Source organism: Rhinoraja longicauda, chromosome 9, assembly GCF_053455715.1.
Source record: "Rhinoraja longicauda isolate Sanriku21f chromosome 9, sRhiLon1.1, whole genome shotgun sequence".
In the NCBI taxonomy this organism is placed as follows: Eukaryota; Metazoa; Chordata; class Chondrichthyes; order Rajiformes; family Arhynchobatidae; genus Rhinoraja; species Rhinoraja longicauda.
In genome coordinates, this window is record NC_135961.1 from 53,334,231 (window position 1) to 53,353,030 (window position 18,800).

The 18,800-nt window shown below is 47.1% G+C and overlaps 1 protein-coding gene across 1 annotated transcript; it reads right to left on the bottom strand.

The window, feature by feature from the left end:
- Positions 1 to 469: 469 nt before the first annotated feature.
- Positions 470 to 7,231, bottom strand: LOC144597005 (uncharacterized). The gene is made up of 2 exons (XM_078405908.1): positions 7,034 to 7,231; positions 470 to 2,878 (listed from the first exon to the last, which is right to left on the bottom strand). Exon 2 carries the CDS (start codon positions 2,858 to 2,860, stop codon positions 824 to 826), a length of 2,037 nt encoding a protein of 678 aa, XP_078262034.1. The 5' UTR covers positions 2,861 to 2,878; positions 7,034 to 7,231; the 3' UTR covers positions 470 to 823.
- Positions 7,232 to 18,800: the final 11,569 nt, after the last annotated feature.

The window sequence follows — 18,800 nt, forward strand, 5'->3', positions numbered from 1 at the left end:
TCTTGAAGATTGTCAAGGGTTTATAAAAGCTCATGGAGGAGGGGTCATCAAAATCACTATCTCTACCTGGCCCCAACCTGCTGGGGGCTTCATCGATAAGTCCACACCAACCCCTCCCCATGCCATCTCCTGATATTCAGTCCTTGGGATTTTAGAGCCAAGGCCTGGTCTGGGACACAAGTACCTCACTGATACAGCAGTGGGCATCAAAGGCAAGCTCATAGGGACCAACAATTATACTGTTCAGAAGATCATTCCCTGAACCACAGATTACCTAGGGATGTGGTTGCATCTTTTGCAGTTTTAGCAAGGATAAAAACTTTTTTTTTTAAAGAAGAAAATGTGCATGTTCAATTTAACCCACTCACAATTTCTCTCCTGCCCATACAGACGCAAGACGCCACAGTGCAGCATCAAGGAGTGTACCCACCCCCCCCCCCCCCCCCACCCCCCCAGCCTTGGCTGGGATTGCCATCTGATTTCTGAGAACTAACTTTCATTCTCAGGGCATGGAGTCCTCTTTGGAGCACGGGGATATCACAAGCTCATGAAAGGCACCATGGAGGCAGGATAGGAGCAGAATTAGGCCATTCGGCCCTTCAAGTCTACTCCGCCATTCAATCGTAGCTGATCTATCTTTCATGAACTTGTGATATCCCTGAGCTCCACTGATGACCCCATAGGGTGGAGGGAACTACTTGGGTCAAGCAAAAGCTAAGTGGTCTTGCAGACGGCAAAGTTCAACATGTGCCTTCCACACCCTGTCTTCAGACTATGTGGAGACTGCTGGACAATTGGCTGGACAACTCTGGACAATCACGATCTATTGTTTCACTGCCAGTGGCACGGCATCTTGTAGAGTTGAGCTAATGTGTTCAATCCTCTGCTGAATTTGTCTCTCAAACTCCTCCTTGTTTTTAAGGACCAGGTCCTTGATGGCCTCCCTAGCGACTGTGTAATCTTCTTGGAGCTTGCTGCGCTTTACATTAAACAGGGGGTCCGAGGGACTCAGGTTGATGTAGGTTTCCAGACTGGTGACTTGGTCCCTCAGGTGCTTCTGGGAAACCTCCACGTAGGTCCTGGAGATCAGGTGGCAGAGGTTTGCAACGCTACACGCCCGAAAAGCCTCAGTGTAGATCATATCCTTGATAAACGAGTCCTGGGAATAGCCAGGGATGAGTTCACAGCCTTCACTGTCGCTGGTAAACTGGGTGATGGTGTCATTGAGAGAGACTTTAATCAGGTTGGACATCATCTGGAAGAAGTTGCTCATCTTGGCCCACTGCTCCTTGACCTGGCTCAGAGCACCCAGACCTGTCACCAGCAGCTTGAGGGTAGTGTCATAGTCTATCTCCTTCACCTGACATCTCATCATGGTCAGCAAGACCTCTTCGAGGTCCTTGGTCATCTTCTCCTTGGTCTCGGTTATTTTCTGGTAGTTCTCTCGACTTGTGTCCAGTTGGCACTTTGCTTGCTCCACTCTGAAACAAGCTTGATCCAAGACCATTTTTGCCAGCCCTTTCTGCACCTTCTCCTCCTTGGAGACGCTGGTCAGGTTTGGTGGCTGCAGAGCAATGGCTGGGGTGTTGCTGGACTTTCTAATGTCTGACATGTACTCCTGAAACTTGGTGGTCTGCTCATTAATGGCAGAGACAAGGTTTTGCATCTGGGCATCGCTGGGTTTCTCGCCGATCTCCTCCAGCTGCTCACACACGGCAATGCCACTCTGGCACAGCTCCAAGGTGGTACTCTTGGCATCACTATCCTCCTCCTGCTCAACCTGCTTCAGGCTGCTCAGGAACATGGACTTGTAGTTGGACGAGCTGGTGCCCAGCTGGCTGGGGTCGACGGTCCCACTGTCTGACACCAGGTCCTGGAGCAGTGTGCTGGCCACCACCATCTCCAGGGCTTTCACGCAGACATTGGCCGAGCTCACAGGCTTGGCGCTATTGGCCTTTGGGTCCACAGAGCCCGCCGTCTTCTTGTTCTCGATCTTCTTCTTGAAGTGCTGTGTGGCTGCATCGGTGATCTCGAGGGCCAGGCTGATGGGTTCCGTCATGCCCATGGCCACCAACTCAGTGGCCAAGCTGTTGGTGAGGTCCAGCAAAGACTGCGTCACGTAAACTCCCACTAAGTTCTTTCCGCTGGGGATCATCTTAACCGCCTTCTGGTAGGAGACGCGCACCTCCTCCATCCTGGCGTAGGTCTCGGTGACCTGAGCCTCCACCTTCTTCTTCTCCTGCTCCATTGTCGCCTTCTGAAGCTGTGACTCCTTCAGTGTTCGCTTGACGTCTTCCACCTGGTCGCTGTACTCAGTCCGGGAGCTGGCGCACACCTCCAGCAGCTCTTGCACCAAGTCAATGAGCAAGGCAAACTCCCCCTCCACAGACTCGGCCAGTTCTTGGCACTGCTCCGCCACCTTTTTCAGGCTGTTCAGCCGGCTGGGCAGCATGGCTTTGACTACCTTGGGCTCACGGCTCAGAACCTGCACGGCGCTAGCCAGGTGCTTGGGGGCCATCTGGGTATAGAGGCGTATCTGGTCCATGTTCTTGTGGGCCTTGTTGAAGGCCTTCCAGCCCTGGTCGCTCACCTGCATCAGGCAGGCATGGAAAGATCCCGGGTGCCGCAGGAACCTTACGGGGCTCCCTGTCGGATTGAGTTTCACCTGGAAGGCATCTGCTGCTGATATGAAGAGCAGCTCGCCCAGTATGGCTATGGAGATGGGCCCGGGAGTCAGGAACTCCTCCCAATTGGCGTAGGGCTTCATGATCAACTCCAGGTCCTTCCTGACTTCCTCCGCTTCGCCCAGCATCATCACACTGTTGACTTTCTCCAGGGCCTGAGCCTCTTCAGCTGCCATGGTATCTGACGAATTCACCTGGCAACGGAGACAAGAACACTGGGGTTAGTCAGAGATACGAGTGAGAAATGGTTCAGTCAGTTTCACATTCAGCAGCAGGCTGAAGGTTTATGATTCACGTCAACTTAATCAGGCACTCGGGGTTCTGCTGCTGGAGGGACATCTTTCACAGATGTGTGGGATCTTTAATGGGTGGCTGCCTATTTTGAAACATCGAACAATACAGCAAAGAACAGACCCTTCGGCCCACGATGCCTGTGCTGTCAAACTCATCTTTTCAGCCTGCACATGCTCCGTAAAACCTCTGTATCCTTAAAATTCACGCGCCCAACTAAAAGCCCTTTAAACACCACTATCGTATCTGCTTCCACTACATGCCTTTGCAGCGCTCCATGCCAAATGTTTGTCCTATACATTTCTTTTCCCCCTCTGTCCTTATAGCTATGCCCTCTAGTATTTGGCATTTCCTCCTTGGGAGAAAATTTCTGACTGTCCAATTTATCCATGCCTCTCAACATTTTATAAACTTCCATCTGATCTCCCCTCAACCTCCGGCTTTCCAGAAAAACGAATCCAAGTTTGTCTAACCTTTTATTATAGCTAATACCCTCTAATCTGGACAGCATCCCAATAAACCTCTGTAGTACTCTATCCAAAGCCTCCACATCCTTCCTGTATAAGTTCAACCGGAACTGCACACAAGACTCAAAATGTGGCCCAACCAATGTTTTATAACACTACCAAACATGACTTCCTGATCGTTATACATAAAAACCCTGACCAATGAAGGCAAGCATGCATGCCATTCACTTCTTTACCATTCTGACTACTTGTGTTGCTACTTTCAAGGAGCTATGGACTTGGACTCCACGATCCTTCTGTACATCAATAAAATCAAATAAATAGCGGGCCCCTAGTCCCATATTGTCCCACAAAAGGAAATGTCCTCTCCACATTCACCTTGCCTACACTCCTGAGCATCTTACAATTTACATCACCACCACACTCTTCTGAACTCCTGTGGATACAAGCCCAACTTGTCTAATTTTTCCTCATGAGACAAGGCAGCCCATCTAGGTTTCAGTCGGGTAAATCTTTCCTTGTTGTGGTAATTACTTTAAGCTAATTTATATTCTACCCCATTTTGCAATTTGTAAATTCAAATGATAAAACTTGCCCAAATTCTAAACAATCGAGGCCAGGCGCAAGGCGGGGCGATGCCAGGCGAGCGGTGGGGCGAGGTGAGGGGCAGGGCAAGCAGCACAGCATGTGTTTTGTGGAAAAATGTGAGGCGAAATCGGAATGGCGGAAATGAGATAAGAAAGTGGAAATTTTACGCCAAATTCGGAAGGGTTGGGAGGTCTGCCAGCCGTTACAAAACACTTAGAACTTAATAGTAAGTTTTGACAGAGCACACCTGGATTTATGAAATGTCAGGTTTGTGACAAGCCAGGTAGTTTGTTGAGTCTATTTCGCTAAGCGGAATAGAGAAGGACAAACAGGTCTGAAGAAGGGCCGTGACCCAAAACGTCACCTATTCCTTTTCTCCAGAGATGCTGCCTGACCCACTGAGTTACTCCAGCATTTTGTGTCGATCTTCAAGACAAACAAGTGTATTCAGACTTACAGAAGCCATCAGCAAGGTGCTTCACCATAGATTATTAAGGAACATTTGAGCACATGGTATTGCAAGTAGGTACATGTGGAATGATAATTGATTAACTAATAGTCAACAATGCAGGAATAAAAGGGTTGGGAAGCTGTGACTAGTGGGTGTTGCAAAGATCAGTGCTGGGGCCCCAGGTGTTCACAATCTGCATCAGTGACACGAGAGCATTATGTCATATATCCTGTTTTATTAATGATACAAAGCGGGGCGGCGCTGTGAGCCATGAGGAGGATGCAGAGGGACTTCAGGGAGATGTTTACAGGTTAACTAAACAGGCAAGGATATGGATATAACATCACCCACAGAAAAAAGCATGAGAAAATAGGGGCAAAGTAGGCCATTCAGCCCCTCTAGCCTGTCCTGCCATTCATATGATCATTGCTCCTCTGCATCAGGCCTCAACTCCTCTTCTGTGCAGTTTCTCATTGTGCACTATTCTCTGATCTTTCAGAAATGTATTTGCTTCCTCCTTAATATGTAGCGAAAAAACTAGAAAGCTGGAGCTCGTATGTTATAGGTGCAGAATTAGGCCTTTTGGCCCATCAAGTCTCCTCTGCCATTCAATCATGGCTGATCTATCTTTCCCTCTCAACCCCATTCTCTTGCGTTCTCTCCATTTAAACAGAAAGGTGTCAGTGTTGTGAAGGACTTGGTTTTCTTGGACCCACTTGAACGTTAACATTTATGTACGGCAAAGCATCAGGAAGACCAACAATACGTCAGCTTTTATTGCAACAAGATTTCAGTACAGGAAGCTTGAAGCTTGAGCAAAACACAAAAGCACTGATGCAATAGTGGGTGAGGCAGCATCTGTGATGGGAATGGACAGGCAACCTTTCTGCTCGGGCCCTTCTTCAGAAGAAATAGTGTGTCTAATTACATTGGACCCTGATGGGAGGCCATTGCATTATTGTGCACAGACCCAGTCTCCAACCAAAGGAAGAATGTACTTTTTACAGAGAGGGAACTGTATAGCTTCACCAAATTGTCATACGAAGAGAGATTAAGCAGACTGGTCCTACACTTCCTCTTTATTTTAGAGCCCTCTTCGGATCGTTCACCTTGTTGTGGTGAAGAGGCTTGCGTGCCCCCATGATTCCGAGAGCGATGCCGTCGGAAGCACTAGCGTCTGATAGGGCCACCCATGGCGGTAAGGTCGAGGATGAGGGTCCAGACTAAGAACGATCCAACATACAAGACCTCAACGGCGGACCAGGCAGACAAAGTTATCTTGAACTCAACGGCTGTGAAGGCGGATGAAGGCAGCAACAAATCTACCAGCTCCAATCGTCTTGGTTCCCTTGCCATTGGAATTAGTTGATTAATTTGTGAAGGACCGTGTGCTTCTTGGAGTGCAAGATCAAGTACACGTTAAACAAACACATGCACAGGCGTCTTCATTCCGACAGTGGAACGTAGACCATCATCCTCGACCTCGAGGGATAGCCACCGGGACGACGATTTTAGAGCAATGAGAGGTAATTTTAAAGTTAATGTTTCACCTGACCGAGGTGTCTAGGATTAGTGGGGGTGGGAGGGTCATCCAGAGCAATGGCAAGAATAAGCTTTACCCCCAATAGTTGGCGAGTCTCTGAAATTGTCTGCTTCAGAGGATTCTGTCTCTAAGAGTTGATGAATTTCTAGATATTAAACGATCTGGAGTTAATGCAGGAAAGTGGTACTGATAAATGCTTTCCCACAAATCTCACTGAATGCTGTTGCTGACAAGAGGGGCTGAACGAGCTTCTCTTTGTAATGCTCAATTCACTCCCACTTCCATAGCACCCCAACCTGCTCACAACTGCTCCCATCTCATGAGCCCCACCACTCCTAGTCACAACCTATCCTTCACCCCTTAACTGTCAACACCTGTCCCTCACTTCCTATCCCTCAACTTGCTCACCAGCACTCCTCCATTTCCACACCACCCAACCTTCCACCCCCTCGTCACCAGCCCCACGCTAACCATCACCCAGCAACCTCACCACCCACCTTCATCACCACTGGCTCACCCTTCACTCATCCCTCACTATCACTCCTCTCTCAATCACCCAATCACCTCATTCTTCCCCCACCCTACCCCATCCTCCCCCCCCCCCCCCCGAGCCTCTCTCCCCCATCTGCTAGGAAATGTGAAGACATTAAACCTCATGTCTGGCTCCCCCAGACAGAGCCTACCCTCTGAAAGCCTCCAGCTGTTACTGGTGTCAACCCCACTACCCGGCTCTGTTCATTCCCCGTATCGTCCTCGAGAGACGAGACAAAGGGAGAGCACACACTGCGTGTCCTTTGAAAGGATGAAGATTGTCTGAGCTGATTTTACAAGGCAACATCCATCCCTCAATAAAATGAACCGAGGCCCCGAGTAAGCGCCGCACAGCCTCTCCCACTGACAGTGTGAGACATTGCCTTTACATCCTGGGGTGTGCTCACTCTAACCGGGACAGGAAGGCTGGAAATGAGAATCGGAGGAGCAGGAACACTATGTTTCAGTAATAATGTACCTCGGGCGCTGCGAGTGGTTTGATGTTGCAGTTCAGATCCGACAGGCTTGGAGAGGAAGGGACTCACAGACCCCACAGTCGGCCGTGTGAATGAATGCGTGCCTTTCCACAAAGCTCCTTGCTATGTGCCTCGCCCACTGCTGCTGCTGCTGCTGCTGCTATCGGGGTTGGATTGGCTCTTCCTGTCATGTGTTCAGATCTGCCCAGCTGCCCAGATGCCTTTCCAGCAAAACAAGTACTTGCTCGACAGCTTTCGAGTTTCTCCCTTATCTGTCTTCCCACAGCAACCTCTCGAAACCGTAAAAACAGGAAACGGTACAACCGGATTACCAGGGTGGGGAATGTGTGCATTTAAACCTCCGGGCCGATTATTTATAGATCTGATTTATATTAATCAAATACATTTAGCAGCTTCTCACGAAGAATAAAATGTTTGTTATATATAAACAGGTATTGTTAAAGACTCGGGCTCTGGAACATTAGTCATTAGACAGTAAATGGTGTTAGGTAAACTGTTGGGACTGAAGGCAGATAAATCCCCAGGGTCTGATGGTCTGCATCCCAGAGTACTCAAGGAGGTAGCCCTGGCAATCTTGGATGCATTGGTCACCCATTCCTTCTCTCCTGAGATGCTGCCTGACCTGCTGAGTTACTCCAGCATTTTGTGAATAAATACCGTGGATGCATTGGTGATCATTTTCCAATGTTCTCTCGACTCTGGGTCGGTTCCCGTGGACTGGAGGGTAGCCAATGTAACCCCGCTTTTTAAGAAAGGAGGGAGAGAGAAAACGGGGAATAAGCGAGTCCGGTATCATGACTGTGCTTGTCCAGGTCATAGGTCACTTGTACTAATAAAAACATTATTGTTTTTTATTTTGGAGTTGGGGGGGGGGGGGGGGGGGGGTGGAGAATGAAATGAAATGTGTGATTTCTATAACTATCAATAGACTTTTGAATGAGTTGTGCATGTACATGTGTAAGTAAAGTTGTGTAGTACAAAACGTAGTCACAAGTCTCCTGACTAATCATGTCTCTTCTGATTCCCATAACATTGGATAATTTTAATCAGTATTTGACATTCTAATTTTCTGGTATAATCTTGTGATTGTATAAAGTTGGTTCGACATAAACATTTTCCTGTTGCAAATTGACAGTCGTGGCTGTCATACACATTCTGCATCCACTTATTCAGGTGATACGTGCTACTCCAACAGCCCAAAATTGCATAAATTCACATGGTTTTGACCAGTAAAATATAAAACAAAATAAATAACAATGTCAATCATATGTTAATTCATATAGGGTCCTGTAAGCATGTCCATTACATGCCGGTACAAGTTACAATGAAAAAGAAAATGGTGCAAGTAGATTGAACTAATCTAAGCAGACCCTTCGGCCCACCATGTCCGTGCCAACCATTGCGAGTTAAGGGTTTCTGCTGGACTGGGGGGGGTTAAAGGTTACAGACCGAGATCAGCGGCGAAATGATGGAGGGAGTGGGGGGGAGATGGGTGGCCATGATTCAGTTGTGGCTCGGGCAATGTGTAGAGATGATCTGACTTGGTGCTTGGTCAATGGAGCCCCCAGTGTCTGCAGGGACAGCACAAGGGTGAGGGCCCCTTGAGCACATTTTTGAAAAGTGCCGCCTTTTCAACAATTTTTTGACTCTTTAGTTCACTTGTGCGATAAAAGTCGAATCTCATTATTTTTTATTGTTTTTTTATCGCATGGCCTTGGAAGAACTTTCTGGAGTCATTACTTTATTTGACCAACCTCCCGGTGTTTTGAACTGTTTACTCAATCTCCTGTGATGTGTTGGTGGCCGCTGGCATCTGGCGAACCAAAACAAACCGTGACATCATAACCTCCTCTCTGACGCTGGACGATCCCATGGAGTTTCATCTTTCTCACGTCACAAGTCACAACTACACCAGTAATTGTAAGTTTCATACATAATGACACTATTACTGAAACATGAAATTAATGAATGTAGAATACAATTACGTATATTATAGCTAATGAAATATTTTGCCTAATGTAAGAGAAATGAGCATGCATTTACGCAACTCATTTGTTGATAACTGAAAGTCAAGGTTGAACCAAGGATCATTGCCCCAAATCTAATTACTATAATATATTCTAGTCACACACTGTTATTGTCTGTGGTGGCATAGACAAACATATAATTGCTTCATGAACTTCTGGTACAACACAGCCACCTCATAAAACACCTGCATAGAAATTACGATTGTCTAGTAGTAGGCTACTGTCAATTATATATTGCAAAGGCAAGTTTAAGTTGCTAAAAGAAGAACAACGCAGTCAGATCAAATCTTTCGCACTGACTCTAAAGAAACTTTGTGATACCAGATGGGCGTCCAGAAAGTCAGCAGTAGAGGCAGTCTTGCAGAATTTATCAGCACTAGTAGTTGCTCTACAAAGAATTCTGGATGGTGAGATAGAAAACTGTACTCCTAAGCAGCTCACTGGGGCAAAGGGTATACTGGAAACATTCAGCACTTATGAATTCTTAGTTGTTTTTATATTCTGGAGTAAAGTGCTACACAAGGCTTTCAATTTATCCACATATTTACAGAAAAGTAGTCTAGATCTGGTAACAGCTTCTCATTTGATTCAGCTTTTTGAAAAAGACATGAAAAATATGCGAAATGAATATGAATCTCAATTCAAACAGATTGAAAATGAAGCAACTGAATTGGCTCTAAAATGTGATATTAATACGGAATACAAGCAGCACAGGGAACGTAAAAGAAAAAGATTCCATGATGAAATTGCAGAGGATGAAGGAATACTTGATGCTCGAAAGAAATTCATGGTTGAATCCTACTTAATGTCCTTAGATTCTATTATAAACTAGACCAAGTGGACCCGTTGGGCCCATTCCTCGTAGAGGGAGAGCAGGGAAGGGGTGAGGGTGTCGTCACTGAGTGAGCCCTGGACTCAAAGCCTCTCCTGTATTGGTGTAGCACCCTCAACCCCCTCACTCAATCCCCCTTATCCCCCCCTCCTCCCCCTCTGACCCACTCCATCCCCCCTACCCCACATCCCTCCCCTGCTCCTACCCACACTCCCCAGCCCTGCCTCCACCCCCATTCCCCCCTCCCCACCTCATTCCCCCCCTCCCCACACCATTCCCTCCCTCCCCCTCTCCTGACCCCCACCTCCCTCCCCTCCCCCACCCCCACTCCCCCCTCCACCCCACCCCCACTCTCTCCTGCCCCCCACTGTCCCCGTTCCCCCCACTGTTCAACCCACTGCTCCCTTCCCCCACCCCCTCTTCCCCCACCCCCTCCCCCACCCCCTCCCCCACCCCCTCCCCCACCCCCTCCCCCACTCTCCCCAACCCCTCCCCCACCTCCACTCTCCCCGACCCCCTCCTCCGCCTCCCCCACCCCCACTCTCCCCTTCCTCCCCCCACCCCCACTCTCCCCCTCCTCCCACCACTCCCACTCTCGCCCTCCTCCCACCACTCCCACTCTCCCCCTCCTCCCCCCACCCCCACTGTGGGATGAATAAAGTACTTATTATTGTTATTATTAAAACAAGTCCTAGTGATGCATGTTCTGTCAAAGAAAGCTTTTCTCAACCCATGTTCTGGTGAGTTGTTATTTAAACAGGTTGCAAAGAACAAGCCAACCCAAATATGGCTTAGAACATTAAAACAAAATATTCTGCATATCATCTCTAAATATTTAGGATAAGCTCACTTTAACAGTTTATAACGAGATCCATGTTTCCAGATGAATCCATTCATTTCCAGATTCACTGAAACCATGGTGGTCTCCAAGGCAGATTTCAAAATATCTATGACAGCAATTAATTTTAAAGTACGGTACATTACGGTACAACAAAATGGCGGCACAATGTGTATTAAACAAGCTCAGCATAGCAACTAAATGGTAGTCATCACAATGTCTGGCGTGTTTGTATCAAGCAAGTTTGCTAAGGTATACATGGACGAGGGGAAGTAAAAAGTAAACAATCCAAAAGTATTTTATGACATTTTAGGCGACAGAGTTATAAATTAGTATAAACAGAACAGGGATTCTTACTGCATGACATTTTGGCACAAACAATCGTTTGGCAATTCTGTTATGTTATATACAAATATTGACCTCCCCAAAGCCTTCTCATAAATCTCTTATTTTGGACTAAACTTTCATGATTATATCATAGTTTATAGACTGGCATTGTAAAACAAATCACAGAACAAAACCAGCTTTAAAGTCAGGAAAGAATTCAAACAGTAGGGAAAAAAGTTATGAAATTAAAAAACACATCTGACCAAATGAGGGCCCATACTGAGGGAGCACTACACTGTGCCTGGGGCAGTACTGGAGAAATGCCATGCTGTGAGAAGGGCAGTTCTGAAGGAGCGATGCTCTGTAAGTGTGACACTACCGAGGGAATGCCGAGCTATGCGTGGAGCAGTTATGAGAAAGGGCTGATTCTTCAGATGACACATTAAGCTGAACAACTTCTTATTTACCTTTTATTAACCTTAATATCACACGTAATTTTGCACTGCTGTGCAATCTACAGACCAGTCAAGCAGAAACCAAAGCGGCCTTTCTGGGAATCAGTTTTAGTTTTATTTATAGGAAATGAAAAGCTGCTTTCGAATGATCACTCGTCTCAATTCCATGGACAGTTTCATTGAAAGCAGACAATGTGCCATTCATACAGAAGCTCACAGCACAGAGGCTACGGCTGAGAACTTCTTTTATTCACGGATGTTCGGAGTTTAATGGTCGGTGTCAAGGTTTCTTTATTCACAGCTTACAGTTGTCACATCTTCACACAAGAGTTGAATGCACTAAGACAAGAAGTGATGAGATCAGAAGTAGCCTGGGAGATGATGGCCTGCTGTTCGTCTGTGTAGTCATGGTCAAGGCATAGGCATGAGGAGATATCCGAGTACTAGCACCTGGTCTCGGCATGGTAGGTGTCAGCCTGCCAGGCGACAATGGCAACACCTTTGTCGGCGAGTTTAATAAAAATGTTGCTGAGTGCAGGGCAAACAGCACCAATCCTTCGCTGGAGGACTACACTTCCTCCTACCCTGCCACTTGCAAAGGTGCTGTCTCCTACTCATCACCTCCGTCTCTGCCACGTCTGCTCCCAAGATGGCAATTTCCATTCATGGGACACACAAGATGTACTCTTTCTTGGTAAACATGGTTTCACCTTGCTATCATCGATGGATCCCTTACCCATGTCCCCTCTGTGACCCGTCATTCTATTCTCACTCTCCTTCCCCCAAGACAGAATATGGATAGAGTTCCCCTGGTCTTTGCCTTTCACCCCGTTAGCCTCCTCATCCAACACATCATTCTCCAACAGTTCTGTCACCTCCAATGTAATCCCGTCATTGGTCACTTCTTCCCATCTCCACCCCTTTCCACCTTCTGCACAGACCATTCCACCCGCAACTCCTTGATTCACTCATCCTTACCCACACAAACTACTCCCACCTAAAGTACTTTCCTCTCCACAGCAGGACATGTATGACCTGTCTCTCTACCACCTCCCTGGCCATCCAGGGACCCCAGCAGTCTGAGGCAGAGGTGAGGCAGAAGTGAGACAGAGTTCACATGCACCTTCTCGAACCTCATCTACTGCATCATGTTCTCGTCGATAGCCTCTGTGCTGGGAGTTTCTGTGTAAATGGCACATTTTCTGCTTTCAATGCAACTGTTCGTGTGATTGAGATGTGTGTAAGTTGCGAATCATGATGCCTGGAAAGCTACCACCGAACTCTGAACATCTTTGAAAACGAAGATGGATGTATTCAAACACATGGCCTCTGTGTTGTGACCTTCTGCACTATTGGCATTTGTGCTGCTTTTGATAAAACTTTTCATGTGATTGAGACCTGTGGTCGTTCAAAGGCAGGTGTTCATTTCCTATAAATAAAAATCAAACCGTGGTGTTGCGGCGACCATAGAGAGTGGTCCTAGGTGTCGAACCCTCAGATTGGCCAGCAAGGTCACGTGTGGGTGCGACCGTAAGGATTGGTCGAGGGAGTGAGACCGCTGATTGGACAGCGTCGTCACGTGCGGTTTTGGCGCCCAAAAGAGACAGTTGAGAGACGTCTTCGAAGAGAACAGTTAGTTTTAATGGTTGTCTGTAATCTCGTTAAGTAAACTTTGTGATCGAATATTGCTGTCGCAATAAACTTCTTCAACAAAGAACGAGCCTCCAGACTCGCCATAGTGTTATTGATTCCCAGAAAGGCTGCTTTAGTTTCTGTTTGACTCGTCTGTAGATTACAGAGGTGGTTTAAGGTCAGAGATGGAAAAAAACAGGTGGCGTTGAGAGAAAAGGTTGCCAATTGTGACACCAGAGAAAGGACTGGAGGAGGAGGGGGAGGGGAGGAGAGAAATAGGTGCGAGTCCAGTTGTGGAAGGATGTTATAGACAATAGACAATAGACAATAGACAATAGGTGCAGGAGTAGGCCATTCAGCCCTTCGAGCCAGCACCGCCATTCAATGCGATCATGGCTGATCACTATGAAACGTGGCCTCTGTGCTGTGAGTTTTTGCCTGAATGTCACATTTTCTGCTTTCAATAAAACTGTTCATGTGATTGTTAAGTTTTTTTGTTTCCTGTAAATTAAACTAAAACTGTATGTTACTGATTCCCAGAAAGGTCGCTTTGGTTTCTGTTTGACTCATCAGTAGATTACAACAGCAGTGTCCTAAGGCCAGAGATGAAAAAACAGGCGTGAGAGACAAGGTTGTGAATTGTGAAGCTAGAGGGAAAATGGAAGAGGGGGGGAGGGGAGAAATAGGGGCAAGTCCAGGTGGGGCATAGAGGAAGGGCTGGGGAGAAAAAGGGGCGATGGTGATGAAGGAAAGGGAGAGGGTGATGGGTTGTTAGAGATGATCAAAAAATGGATACATTCAATGTTCATACCATTGAGTTGTAGGATACACAAGTGGAATATGAGGTACTATTCCTCGAGTTTGTATGTGGCCTCTGGCACAGAGTCGTCTGTGCAGAAGGCGAAAAGGAGTGGAAATGAGAAGAAGTGACCAATGGTGGGATCACATTGGGGGTGACAGAAATGTTTTAGAATGATGTGTTGGATGCGGAGGCTGGTGGGCTGAAAGGAAAGGACCAGGAGAACTCTACCCATATTCTGTCTTGGGAGAAGGTGAGTGAGAGTAGAATTATGGGACACTGATGAAAGACTGTGAGGGATGCATCCACAACAGCAAGGGGGAAACCATGTTTTCTAAAGAAAGCAGGTATCGCTTATGTCCTAAGAATGGAAAGCCTCATCTTGGTAGAAGATGCGGTGGAGCTGGAAGTATTGAGAAAAGGAGTTTGCATCTTTGCAAGAGTCGGGGTGTTAGGAAGTGTTGTGCTCCAGTAGAGGATTGTTGTTGATAGATCTCGTCTAGATCTAACCACCTGTAGAACCTGCACCTTCTTTTTCTCAATAACTCCAAACCTGTCCGCACCATATTGATGAATACCCTCTCCCATCTTATCTAACTTCTTTTCCACTGCCCCTTTCAGACTCACTAACATCTTTAATCTATATTAACTGTTTCCCATTCCTTCCTTTCACTTGCCCTAGGCCTTTTAACTCTAGGTTTCAGCCTACCTTTCTTCTCCTTGGCTGGCAGAATAACCTTACCACCACCTACATCCCCCTCCAGTGCTTGTCCCCTCTTCATCAGTGACAGGGGTGACGTTATCCTGCGAACTGTGGTTTTCTACCCGTCGCTGGACTTCACTCGACTGACTTCTCAAGAAGTACTGGTCAATGCGATTTCCCTCCACTCCCTCTAACAAGCACCTCTTCCTTCCCTTTACGGCCTGACGCAAACTCTGTCCGCAAATTCCTAGCTCTCCTAATAGCGATGTGGCCGATCGCACTATGAAACCTCTACAACCCACTTCTGCCAGATGTACTCTTTCTCTCCACCCTCGCTGCTCAACTTCTGTTGCCAAATCTACATATCTAAGCTTTTTCCTTTCGTAAGCCTCATCCACTAAGTTCTCCCAAGGCACCGTCAGTTCTATAAAATGCACTATCCGCTGACTAACTGACCATGACACTATATCAGGCCTCAAACTAGTAGTAATTATTTCCTGCAGAACGACAAGCTTTCCTCCCAAATCTACCCACATCTCCCAATCATTGGTTCCCCTGAACTGGCCTAACTCTTATCTGTCTGAAAACCTTCCTCCACCACCTTTCCACCCCCCACGGACAAAATGAAGAGCTACATTCCCAGTTCCGATGCCTACTGAATTCACTTGTGCTCTCCTCCTCTCAATTGCTGCAGCTGTGCACTTCAAGACCTGGTTATGCCACCAAGTGTCCCGACCATGAGCAAGACTAGTCTTCCATCCTGACAAAATATGCCTCATCGTTGCCACCTCTGAACACAGGGAACACGCCGGGTCCCCACCTACCCATTGGTTGAGGTTCTGCGGTGATGGCAGAACATCATATATTGCCCTTATAAGGAAACTTCCATGACCCGCCGCTATGCACCACAGGTCCCTCCAGCTAAACCTCCTCTTTTCTACACTTTCCCTATACATCCATTGTCCCTGCTTAACCTGAGCTTCTGCCCAATACATCTCATTGCCTCAGGTGGCGTTGAGAGAAAAGGTTGCCAATTGTGACACCAGAGAAAGGACTGGAGGAGGAGGGGGAGGGGAGGAGAGAAATAGGTGCGAGTCCAGTTGTGGAAGGATGTTATGAAACGTGGCCTCTGTGCTGTGAGTTTTTGCCTGAATGTCACATTTTCTGCTTTCAATAAAACTGTTCATGTGATTGTTAAGTTTTTTTGTTTCCTGTAAATTAAACTAAAACTGTATGTTACTGATTCCCAGAAAGGTCGCTTTGGTTTCTGTTTGACTCATCAGTAGATTACAACAGCAGTGTCCTAAGGCCAGAGATGAAAAAACAGGCGTGAGAGACAAGGTTGTGAATTGTGAAGCTAGAGGGAAAATGGAAGAGGGGGGGAGGGGAGAAATAGGGGCAAGTCCAGGTGGGGCATAGAGGAAGGGCTGGGGAGAAAAAGGGGCGATGGTGATGAAGGAAAGGGAGAGGGTGATGGGTTGTTAGAGATGATCAAAAAATGGATACATTCAATGTTCATACCATTGAGTTGTAGGATACACAAGTGGAATATGAGGTACTATTCCTCGAGTTTGTATGTGGCCTCTGGCACAGAGTCGTCTGTGCAGAAGGCGAAAAGGAGTGGAAATGAGAAGAAGTGACCAATGGTGGGATCACATTGGGGGTGACAGAAATGTTTTAGAATGATGTGTTGGATGCGGAGGCTGGTGGGCTGAAAGGAAAGGACCAGGAGAACTCTACCCATATTCTGTCTTGGGAGAAGGTGGGTGAGAGTAGAATTATGGGACACTGATGAAAGACTGTGAGGGATGCATCCACAACAGCAAGGGGGAAACCATGTTTTCTAAAGAAAGCAGGTATCGCTTATGTCCTAAGAATGGAAAGCCTCATCTTGGTAGAAGATGCGGTGGAGCTGGAAGTATTGAGAAAAGGAGTTTGCATCTTTGCAAGAGTCGGGGTGTTAGGAAGTGTTGTGCTCCAGTAGAGGATTGTTGTTGATAGATCTCGTCTAGATCTAACCACCTGTAGAACCTGCACCTTCTTTTTCTCAATACCTCCAAACCTGTCCGCACCATATTGATGAATACTCTCTCCCATCTTATCTAACTTCTTTTCCACTGCCCCTTTCAGACTCACTAACATCTTTAATCTATATTAACTGTTTCCCATTCCTTCCTTTCACTTGCCCTAGGCCTTTTAACTCTAGGTTTCAGCCTACCTTTCTTCTCCTTGGCTGGCAGAATAACCTTACCACCACCTACATCCCCCTCCAGTGCTTGTCCCCTCTTCATCAGTGACAGGGGTGACGATATCCTGCGAACTGTGGTTTTCTATCCGTCGCTGGACTTCACTCGACTGACTTCTCAAGAAGTACTGGTCAATGCGATTTCCCTGCACTCCCTCTAACAAGCACCTCTTCCTTCCCTTTACGGCCTGACGCAAACTCTGTCCGCAAATTCCTAGCTCTCCTAATAGCGATGTGGCCGATCGCACTATGAAACCTCTACAACCCACTTCTGCCAGATGTACTCTTTCTCTCCACCCTCGCTGCTCAACTTCTGTTGCCAAATCTACATATTTAAGCTTTTTCCTTTCGTAAGCCTCATCCACTAAGTTCTCCCAAGGCACCGTCAGTTCTATAAAATGCACTATCCGCTGACTAACTGACCATGACACTATATCAGGCTTCAAACTAGTAGTAATTATTTCCTGCAGAACGACAAGCTTTCCTCCCAAATCTACCCACATCTCCCAATCATTGGTTCCCCTGAACTGGCCTAACTCTTATCTGTCTGAAAACCTTCCTCCACCACCTTTCCACCCCCCACGGACAAAATGAAGAGCTACATTCCCAGTTCCGATGCCTACTGAATTCACTTGTGCTCTCCTCCTCTCAATTGCTGCAGCTGTGCACTTCAAGACCTGGTTATGCCACCAAGTGTCCCGACCATGAGCAAGACTAGTCTTCCATCCTGACAAAATATGCCTCATCGTTGCCACCTCTGAACACAGGGAACACGCCGGGTCCCCACCTACCCATTGGTTGAGGTTCTGCGGTGATGGCAGAACATCATAAATTGCCCTTATAAGGAAACTTCCATGACCCGCCGCTATGCACCACAGGTCCCTCCAGCTAAACCTCCTCTTTTCTACACTTTCCCTATACATCCATTGTCCCTGCTTAACCTGAGCTTCTGCCCAATACATCTCATTGCCTCCTCCTGATGAGTACCTTCTCCACAACCAATTTCCTCCTCCCTGTTGGACCTGCCTTACTCCACACTAGTTTCCCTGTACTGTCTTAAGCCTCCTGCTGCACCCGACCAACAATGTCTGCATGCTTCAGAGCTGCTTGTGTTTTGTATACTACCCGCTTTAAGTTCCACTTCCTCCCCCTCGTTACACTTGGCACGAGATTACTAACCACGGTATCCTTGCTCCCTGATAATTGCAACTCTAACCTCACCTTAGCACACTGCTGTTAGACTAGGCAATGGTAAATGGAGAATACCTTTCCATATAAACCCACATTACTAAGAGACCATGGAACTCCTAACCATTTTCTAATATATATCTCTAAACCCTTTCCACTTCAGCAATTGGCACCTCATATACTGTTAATGGCCATGTCAACCTAGGAAATAACCCAAACTGCAAACACCACAACTTCAACTTGCCGACTACCTTCCTCTAGCCACAAAAATACTCCGTGACTTAGTAAGTTCCACTTGTCTGAAGATGTGACAAATGTAAGTTAGTCAATATCATACTTTATTAGCCACGTATGTTTTGCATCATACGAGGAATTTGATTCGCCATACAGTCATACCAATAAAAAGCAACAAAACACACAAAATACATTTTAACATAAACATCCACCTCAGCGACTCCTCCACATTCCTCACTGTGATGGAAGGCGAAAAAAAGTTCAATCTTCTTCCCAGCTTTGTTCTCCTGCGGTCGGGGGCCTCGAGCTTTCCGTTGACAGGACGATCTTGGCTCCTGTAGCCGGCGTTGTTTGGGCCCTCCGCGTCGGGGCGATCAAGCTCCCACGCACCGGGCGCTCAGACCCGGGTCGGGGCTGGTCGAACCTTCTGCATTCTGCGACTAGTCCTTACACGGAACTCGGAGAAGC

Bases quoted from the DNA above. Each gene is read 5' to 3' on its own strand.
- LOC144597005 (XM_078405908.1), bottom strand. From the start codon at position 2,860: ATGGCAGCTGAAGAGGCTCAGGCCCTGGAGAAAGTCAACAGTGTGATG.